Source organism: Pygoscelis adeliae, unplaced genomic scaffold (genome assembly GCF_000699105.1).
Source record: "Pygoscelis adeliae isolate BGI_AS28 unplaced genomic scaffold, ASM69910v1 Scaffold103, whole genome shotgun sequence".
Taxonomy (NCBI): domain Eukaryota; kingdom Metazoa; phylum Chordata; class Aves; order Sphenisciformes; family Spheniscidae; genus Pygoscelis; species Pygoscelis adeliae.
Window position 1 is genome coordinate 6,210,992 of NW_008824723.1, and position 10,055 is coordinate 6,221,046.

Here is a 10,055-nt window from a genome sequence, read left to right on the forward strand (position 1 = left end):
TGCAAATGGAAGAGCAACAACTATAACAAAAACTACAGCTGACGGACACAGACCAAGAAGGGGAAACTCTTCTGATGTTCTGGTCAATGCAGCGAGGGACTCAGGAAATAAACTTTCAAGGATGTTCATATTGTGAAACCAAGAAAATGCACTTTGAATCTTGTCTCACTGGAGAATAACTTACAGACACTACACACTGAAAGAGTCCCCTCTGCAAAAAAAAAGATAACAGGAGTGCTCACTTCTGAGGGAAATGTTTCTTCACAGTATTTAAATCAAACAAATGTTTAACTTGGAAGAAACAACTTCTTCAGGATCAATTAATATCCTTATTTGATGTATATGCTAACTGAAAGAAATAACTATACATCAAGGCAGTTTGTAGTTAAACACTCTCTCTCCCTCTCTGTTCTAATCTACATACAGATGTATTGTGTGAAAAACAAGTCTTTGAACACAGACCTGCAGACACTGTAAATCAAGGGTGGCTGTGATACTGGCGTGACTGCTCATTCGCCAATCCTGCCTTTATATTCAGCACGTGAGCTAGGAAAATAGTCCACCTATATAAATAATGGACTGAACAGCCTCTGCTAGCAAAATAAACAAAAACCCAAATGAATCAATCTCCACCCTAAGGCATGAGGGCAAAAGTATATCTATAACAGGACACAGGGAGTCAAATGTGCAGAAAGTAAAGTGACTTGTTTTACATTTCCAGTCCCTCCACCTTGCTATGTGCTCTGTTCCCACAAATCTGCTTTCTCCCCAATTTCTTGTCTGTGTTTATCATCCAAAATGAACAATATTTCCTGCCTTTTCTAAGCATTTATTAGCCTCTTTCCTAGTTATTCTTCAAACTTAGCACTCTCTGCTCTCACCTTTTCCCCACCTTGTTACTTTTTTGTCTTTAAGCAGTGCAGAACAACTCAAATATCACGCCATAAAGAAATACCTTCATTAGCTCTGTCAGAAAGAGATCCAGACTGGATCACTAGTAACTGAAAAGGACTCAAACTGACAAGGATACACTTATCCTGCCGTGCTGTGATCAAAGCTTCAGTGTGGATTTTTGCCAATCTCAGATCATACTGGTAAAACTCCACATTATTAACTTTTTCTCTTGTGCACTTGGTGTGTATTACGTTCCTTAGCAGCTGTACATTTTCATAGCTGTCACGCAACAAGATTTTTCCCAAATTAAATAGCAGAAAAAGTTTAACTTTGATAACAGGTTAGTATACTACAAGAATGAGCTAGAGTAATTTTGGGCTCTAGATACAACCTTTGAAAGGCCTCATACACATGACACTATCAGAGCCAACAATGATTCCCATTTCCCAATCATAATCCAAGCTGAATAGGGCTAACTTTGCATTTTTGGGGTTTAAAATCGTAAGCTGAATCCCGATTCAGGCTGGGATTGGTTATTGCTATGCTGTCAAAGTGTTTTCTTTTATAAAATCATTCCTATGAACAAAAAATATAGAGTTTCTGAAGTCAGAAATGAATTTTTTTTCTTCTCAACACCCAATTCAGGAGCTGGGGGCTTTGAACAGACAATCTGATCTTGATTTCACCTCCATTATAATGTGCACTCATGATTTAAGATACTTGCAATAAGACTACATGCAAACTAGAACAAGAATTTAATAGAAGAACACCTCAAACATGGTATCCTTTCTGTCTTGTGACTTAGTAGAAAACAATTTTAAAAATATACCGGTCAGATCTAGTTAATACATGGGACATCTTGCAATATGCTGAAAAGGACTTATGGATAAAGACAGGGTTTGCTTCTGCAGACAAAAGTCTTGCATTAACCTGAAACAGTACAAGCACTGCACACCGAAGGTATCTGAGCACACAGGTTAGGGGAAGTGGTAAATCATGAAGATGGCAGCATTACTGATAGATACACCTGGATTCACACATAATTTTAAGGATCAAGTGTAAATGGCACTTTTATGGGTGAAAAGTAAGGAAGAGGACAGCTGTGGGAGAAAGTTCCAGGGAGGAAATGGGAGATAAAGATAGCAACAATATAGTGTAACATTTACAGCAAAAAATCCTTTTAAAACGTTCTAATAATTTAGGATTTAATAGAAATTTCTTGGTGCAAATATAGAAATATGAAGGCAACTTGCAAGGGCTAGCTAAAAATGAGATATGAAGGTAAGAACTGATGAAAAAACTAGATAATGTATGTCTTTAGAGAAAAAGAAAAAACCCAACATAACAGCATAAAAATCAGAACAACTACAATAAATGTTGTTAAGGAAAAAAATGGAACCAAGCTGCTAAGCAAGGACTCGGTGAGGCCATTAAAGAACAAGAGTGGAAATTCAGTGACAGATGATGCTGATATATTGCTAACGCCCTGAATGAATTTTTTGTCTCACAATCCACAAGAGAAGCTGAAGGTCACAGAAGAAAGTGTGGAATAAATTTTCCAGTAGGGAAGTGAAATATGAACATGTCTTAAGATCACTTCAAGGTTAACAATTAGGAACTCAGCATAATTAAAACCTGACAAAGTCGTACATACAAATGAGTGATACCCCACAGAAAGCAACTCAGTAATGAAGAAAAAAAGAAAAGCTGACAATTCTGAATAGGAGAGGATTACAGTCACGTTAATAACATTTAAAGACTTCTTTCCATCAAATTAAAAATGGGTGTGGCTGTAATTCTGAAGCAATCTTCTGGTGGGAAGACAAGAACTGGAAACTAACTAAAGCTGTATAAACAGAACTTGATAAATAATTTAAGAGAAATCATCATCATCGTCATCATCTACAGACCTCCCTTGGTCCTGCCTCTACCATAAAGCCCAACTAAAGGTAACTAAGCAGTCAGACAGCTGTCAGCAGGCATACTGCTACCTGATCCTCCCCTGGGAAATCACAGATCTGCACACTTCTGCACGCACAAAGTGAAAAGTCACTGAGGCTACCAGAGAAAGAAATGAGTAGGCATTCCAGTACACGCATGTTAATAGACGAATGGTGTTTTGAGCATCAAAGTAAGGCATTAGTAAAATCCAGCGTAAACAGGGGTAGCACAAGATCACTCAGCTTGAGATGTACTTAAATTCTTCACTGATTTTGCTTCTGTGCAACTTCAAGTTCAGGGAAAAAAGGCATTTTATATTAACAAGACTCTAAAGGGGGGGGGGGGACGACAAAAAAGAAAAGCAGCAAAGAGATTCTGTGCTCTGAGAATTCAATATTTGATTTGATATAGGAGTGGAGTTTCTAACAGTTTGACATCAGACCAGTGAGAGTCACTGATGTATACAAGGCAAAGGAAAAAGGAGTGATCAATGCTTCACAGCTTGTAAACTCAAAAGGCTAGAAACACGGAATAAGACGTGAGGGAGAAAATTAATTTGGAATATAAACATTTACTTATAAAAACCTATCCGCAAATTCAGATGGTCTAACAAGGAAGATGATAGATTTTAAGATGAATCAGATATTGATCAGATTTAATACTTGGAGGAGGAAGAATCACTGCATTTTTTTAATTATGTATTTTTAAAGTTTAACATTCAAATATCAAAATGTAGTTTCTCCTTGGCAGCTGCTACTTCAACGGTCACTTTCTCCTACGCTTTTAGAAGAAGGGCCTCAAAAGATGCATTTGTAAGGGAAGAACAGGGTTCAGTAATATTGACAGACAGCATAGACAAACACAAATGGCTAATACTGCATTCAACCCTTAAATAGGTCATTTGGATAGCACAGCGTGCATGTTGGCAGTGACTCTGATGTTGAGGTTGTTTTGAAACTTGCACATAATAGGACTAAAATGTCTCTTCTCTTAATGACTGAATTTAGTTTCCAAATTTGGATCTGTTACTCTTCAAAAAACCCCAAAACTCTTACATGGTTTCTAATCAAAATACCTGTTAAGTATTGCAAAGGAACATCTCAAAATGCTTTGTCTTGAAATTCTGCCTTGTCTCCCTGACATTCGGGCAGCAAGTTTAGGATTATCCAAATACCGCCTTCACAGACGAAGGACTTCCCACTTCTATGGAGCTCTCATGAATTCATCGTTCACAACACTACAAAAAAATACTTAACTCAAAAGTTAGTTCTAGCACTCAGAATAATCAGAGTTTTGCTTCATTTAAATAAAAGGAGTTACCTAAACTCTTCAGGAATTTAAGACTTCTCATGTACTGTCTTTCCCTCACCTATCAACCACATTGAGTGCAGAGACCCCAATGAATCAATGAACAGACTGGGAAAAGGGATAAGCAGAGAGGTACGATGAAACAGGAGGAACAGCAGGAGCTTGGAGAACACTGTGAGGAGAAATGTAAAATGTCAGCAACAAAGGCAGCAGACACTTCTGAGGAAGAAATACTGAGCAAAAGTCTTGATGTTTGCACTCAATAGCCACCTGAAATTGAAAATTATTTCCTTTTACTTGCTGATTTTGTGTACCTTATAATTCTTAATTTCTAAAGTGCTTTAGTAATACTGTACGTTGCAAATATTTTTAGCAAAAACTGTGCAGTACAGTTTTTGTACTTCAAGAAAAATATACATACATTAAAGTTACTTCTACCGATATCTTATAAGGTTTATCTCATTTTAAGAGGAACTATATTGCCTACCACGAATTATGTCACTTAATTATCAGTTGAATCCACCATTTTTTCGGAAAGAGAACTCATGCAAAAGCCTGACATTAACAATCAATCTTATACTTTTTTTTTTTAATATTGATCTGTATCTTCTAGTCTTGCACAGTTTCCCTGGTAACAACAAAATTAATTACAGATCTTTTCAACCAACTACAAGTCAATTGAATTTTTCTTTATTTATCTCAAATGTGGGTGGCCACACTGACTTTCGTCTCACATAAGCAACTGCTGTAAGGAGCACCTGCAATATTCTTCTCGGAGCTGTTACGCGCCTGCAGATCACTTGTGTTACAACCCTCACTAGAAAGGCAGTGTGAACTCAGACTGAGGAGCAGTCTCACTTGTCCCCAGGGTACATGACTTCAGGACGCCACAAGTCTGTCAAACTTCAGCCACGGGACAGCACTGTACAGACTAACGACAATGGCTCATCTTTGGGTACGGTCCTACAGCACTACGGTTGCAGAGCATGCACAGTTCTGCAACAGCAATGCCCTTTCATGCTCTTCTGTGTCCGGATGAATGTTGTGCCAAAGACCTCCTGATTCTTTTAGATGACAATGGAACTAAGTGCCCACGCACAATGCAGGTATGTTATTTTAAAAAGCCTGAAAACACCTACTAGAAAAAAGCTGTATTTTCACACACACGCGTACATATATATGTGCATTTGTTCACTCATATTTTATATACATGCAAAAATGCATGCATTTTTATATGTATAAACATCTATGTGTATATATGTATAAACATGAATGTGTGTGGGCATATAAACACACATACAATATGTAGTAAAACATTAGTTTAGGAAAAATTCTGTATGTGTCTTGCACAGTCGTTCAAAATTTAGCTCTTGCAAAATAATACTAATTTCACAATAAACATATGAAAATTAAATATAGCTGTTTTAGAGAAGAAAAGAGCTCTTACCTGCTTTACCACTGTCACAGTGCCAGGTGCCATGGTAACTACAGAAGCAACTGCAGTGGCATCATGGGTTTCCGAACCCAACTCAATGATTTGCTGCAGGATGTTTACAGCTGTTGGATCAAGTCTTTCACCTTATCAGAAAAACAGTAACCATAAGATCATTACAGTAAAACAACTCTAAGGGTATGTGAATCTAACTGACTCACAGCGCTGTTTATAAATTTCAAATAGCTCAATAACATGACACTTTAATAATAGATCTATGGCAGGAAAGGATTCACAAAACAAATCTGCCCAAGGAATGCATGAATCAGCAAGTGAAGTGACACTGATAATTTTTATGCCTATTTGAAAGAGATCAAAAAGAATACATTGAATAAACAAACAATAGGTACAACTCATAGCAGTAACTGTAAATAAGGAAGCTGCAGACTTTACAAATCCATATGTGTATTTGCCAGACATTCAGCTTAAACAGAACCTGAACTCTATACCTATAACCACACAACAGCTATTCGGTATATTACAAACCCGTGTTTATGATCTGTCCAGCGATCTGCAATACCCTTCAACCTAAAAGAAGTACTGTTATCACTAACGTGCTAAAGGGAAAAGTTAAGTGCTTGAAAAAGCTCATGCTTATCATTTTATAAGCATGGGATCAGAACATGTTTGCCCTTTTTTTTAAAATCCTCTTGATGTGTGTAGCCCTGCCAAAGGAAAGGCAAGTTTACAAAAAAAACCCCACAGAGTTGTAGTCCCACTTCTCCCAAAGTGTGAAAAAAAAAAAAGATTTGCATGCTGAAAAATGTTTTTTGTTATGCAGAAATACGAATTCCCCTCCTCTGGCCCACCATTCCCACATGCCCAGTGTCAGCATGAGAGATATGTCAGAAAGGGAAAGCAACTGTCAGGGTCATGTTAACGATGCCTTATATTTGCTGTAATCACTGTTGGAACTAGGAAAGAGACAGTAAATAGAATAAAGCTCATCTCTTAACCCCAAACCCTTTCAAACTGAGGTTGATACTGTGATGTGGATCTAGGTCAGATAATTTCATTTCAAACAGAAAGTAGTTATATTTTGTTATCTACGTAAGAAACAAGTTTAGCTGGATACTGAAAAATGTTTGCTTGCTTTAGGTTTTTTTCTATATAACTGCCTTTAGACAAGATGCTACTGTTTTTCATACCTAGAGGGAATATGCTAGAAGAGTATCTGAAGTTGGATGCACTAAAAAGCAAATCATTCTACTGTGAAAACTACAGCCTCATGCTTAAAATCAAAACTGTTATGTACAGCATATTCCATGATCATGTTTATTTTAATTTAAATATATAAAAGCTTAAGAAAAGTTCTCAAGAGGTTTTTACTCATTCAGAATTCCCAGTCATTAAAATAAAATAATATACAGAAATTGTCAGTAACATAATTTAATTGCAACATGCTTGGAAATTCCATTCAAAATGGGAGGTTTTGAAATGTATCTGTATTATGAACTATAAAGACCACAATGGTAAACAATTGTAAAACGTTATCTTCTGATAACCAACGCATTTATTTATATATATAAAAAAACATGAACACCTACCCTAGTCTCCGATGTTTTAACACTCTCAGAAACCCGGACATTTTTTCTTTTCTTCCAGGTTTTGTTATTTCCCACTTAGCAATCATCATCTAATCCCACTCTCATTCTTCCTCAATCTGATACAGAATAGCTTAGTTTTGTGTACCATCAGAACTAAGTTTGTTAGCACTGTCTTGGGAACATGGTAAATGAGCTATTCCACTGTGTCACTTCTGCAGTCTGGCTGACTTAAGCAGGAAGAAAAATAATAGCTAGAGAATTGCCATTAGATACACACCATCTACGCTACCAAGATAGCTGATTTCACAATATATTTAATAATACAGGCAGGAAATTCCACACACCGAATAATAAAGTGCAAAACAGTGTGATAAGTATTAATGACTTAAGGATATAGAAATTCATAAAGAATGGTCATTTCTCATTATTTATCCTCAAAGGAAAATATAACCCCCCAAAAGTAAGTTCTGGATGACAAATTTCGTAATTTTTAATAGTTTCACAGGAAAACATATATTGCCCAGTATACTCAAAAGAATTAGGTATTTATGAAAGAAGATATATTTTGTGTTCCAACCTAAAAAAGGTAACTTACCATTCTCAGAAGTATATCTAAGGTTCTGTAATGCAGCTACGGCAGCTTGAGTGCCTTGAACATCTTCTCCAGCCTCCGTGATCTGGAGATACTGAGTGGATGCTTCTTCAGAAACTTCAGCAGTTAACTTGAAAACAAAACCCAGACAAGGCATGAATAATCTCCCTCTCATTTTAACAATTTAGAGAACAATGAAAGTTCTGAGTTTAAAGGAATGAGTTTTGGACAACAAATATTATTGTTGTCTTGTTTCTGTAACAAGTTACAGAAATACTGGGTGAAACAGAATCAAGAAGAGTATTACGTGGGAGTCGGGGTATCATCCCATAGTTTTCTTCTAGATTCTACTTCAGGAGTTGTTTTAAGCATGCTAAACTATCTTGACTTCATTTTTGTTGCACAGTTATTTTACACCTAACAACAGACTTCTATTGTATCAGGGTCTAGTAAAGACCTTTTGGGCAAAATTAGTTTACAATGCATGTTCTTGCAGATCTGGTAAAATGCCTCTGAAGTTTGAAAATGGCATTTTGTTTTAGAAAAATTATCCTTTCCATAGCTAAGTTTTTTCAAGACAAGCTGTCAATATGTATTCCTGCTCTGATGGGACTTCTTTATTTATAGCCGTTTCAGCAGCAGAGACACGCTTGCATCCTCGATGTCCTCTTATTTTTTCAGGTTTGGGCATCTACTGGGAGAGTGTACAGAGAATCATTTGTGAAACGCATGTGGGTACAAGACTTTGAAGGACTACATTTTAAAATGCTTGCCCTGTCTTCTTTGAATAGCTGTCCATATAGAACTTACTCTGATATTTTTCAAGGACTTAACATTCTATCTGTGGATACTCAAAAACTGTTAAACAAGAACTGCAGGACGGCTCTTCCAAATCAGGCACTAGATTTATAACGGGGGCTAGACTGCCTGAAATTTAGCAGAACAGGTCTTAAACTGTGGAGGTCAGCCAACTGCAGTTGACTTCTGGCTTTTTCCTCTCATTGGACACCAACAATACCCTACTCAGGCAGTGGAAAAGACTCAGCTTGCCAACTGTAATTTTTAAAATAAAAGTGTCTAGATAGTTCTGTGGTTTTCCTATAGCTTCTGAATCTACAGGCAGCTCTGCTCTATAAGAGTAACAGTTTTCATTTTAAAACACATAGCTACGCATATGACAGCAAAGGAAAGCTTGAAAGGGTAAGCCCTCTCAAGGTAGCTGCCCTACCCCACCCCAAACTGAGAAAATTCAGATTGTTGGTTTGGTTTTTTTCTAACCCAGCTTCTTAGGTCTAACTTAAATTTTTTAAGGTGTGATCTTAGTGATACTGTGATTTCCTTATACTTTGGAATGAAGCTGGAAACACAGAAAAAATGACAGAAGACTTACTCTATAACAGTACCATTTTTTTAGCTGATCAATTCACAAATTCAGTTTTCTAGATTCTAACCTTTTCTGGACCAAGACATAAGCTTCCTTCATTAATTCAACATAAGCTTGCAGCTTTGAGGATCTTGCAGTTAACACCAGTGAACATTTATCATATAACAAAATGAAGTAAGTTTTTCAATTTCACATTTTTTTGCTAAAACGTTCACCCTTTCTACTGCAAATAGAGGACTAGAGCCCTAAAATGCAGAAATAAGCACTTACAATGTTGTTAATCCTACCAGATATTAAAGCAGTAAAGCTTAACAGTCATAGCAATGTATGCATTCAAAATGGAGATGAGATCACATGATCTCCTGATCTTGTATAAAGTCAAGAACACATTTTTGAATACTTCTTATTCTTATCCTTACTTTTCTCCTTAGAATTTTTTAAAATCTTAGGGCCAAAGCCATGGCAACTTTGCTTTACCTCCCACTTGGTCTCCCCATCATGTTCCACTAGCTTCATTCCATGCTTGTTTTTAAGATGTCTGTTGAACTCCCATTTTGTACCATACACAAAGCTGCAAACAGGACACTTAATGCCACCTATAAGGAAACACAAATAAATCCTTGAGTTATTTTCATATAAGTTCTTTTTCAAGGCAGTAAGGTCCCATTTAATCTGACCCCATCTCAATCAAGCCACATAACTGTAATTTAAAAGGGTTTCCTTTAGCCATGTGTCCAACATGAAAAAAAGGGGGGGGGGGGGGGGGGGGGAGTGGTTGAACTCTCACAATTCTTAAAGGGCAATTTTGGATAATGGTAATGGGAGGAATCTAGAACAACTCACGTATCTGGGAAGGTATAGCAATTCTGCTTCCCTGCCCGTATGCATCCCTTTGGC

At 36.9% G+C, this 10,055-nt stretch overlaps 1 protein-coding gene across 1 annotated transcript in view; it reads right to left on the reverse strand.

Moving 5' to 3' along the window:
* The window catches only part of ZFAT (zinc finger and AT hook domain containing), an 81,094-nt gene that overhangs the window by 9,250 nt on the left and 61,789 nt on the right, over positions 1 to 10,055 (reverse strand). Inside the window, exons 12-14 of the mRNA XM_009323368.1 lie at positions 9,636 to 9,754; positions 7,778 to 7,904; positions 5,591 to 5,721 (exon numbers count right to left, since the gene is read on the reverse strand). Of these exons, the coding sequence (XP_009321643.1) occupies positions 5,591 to 5,721; positions 7,778 to 7,904; positions 9,636 to 9,754 (377 nt within the window). The remainder of the gene's footprint in view (positions 1 to 5,590; positions 5,722 to 7,777; positions 7,905 to 9,635; positions 9,755 to 10,055) is intronic.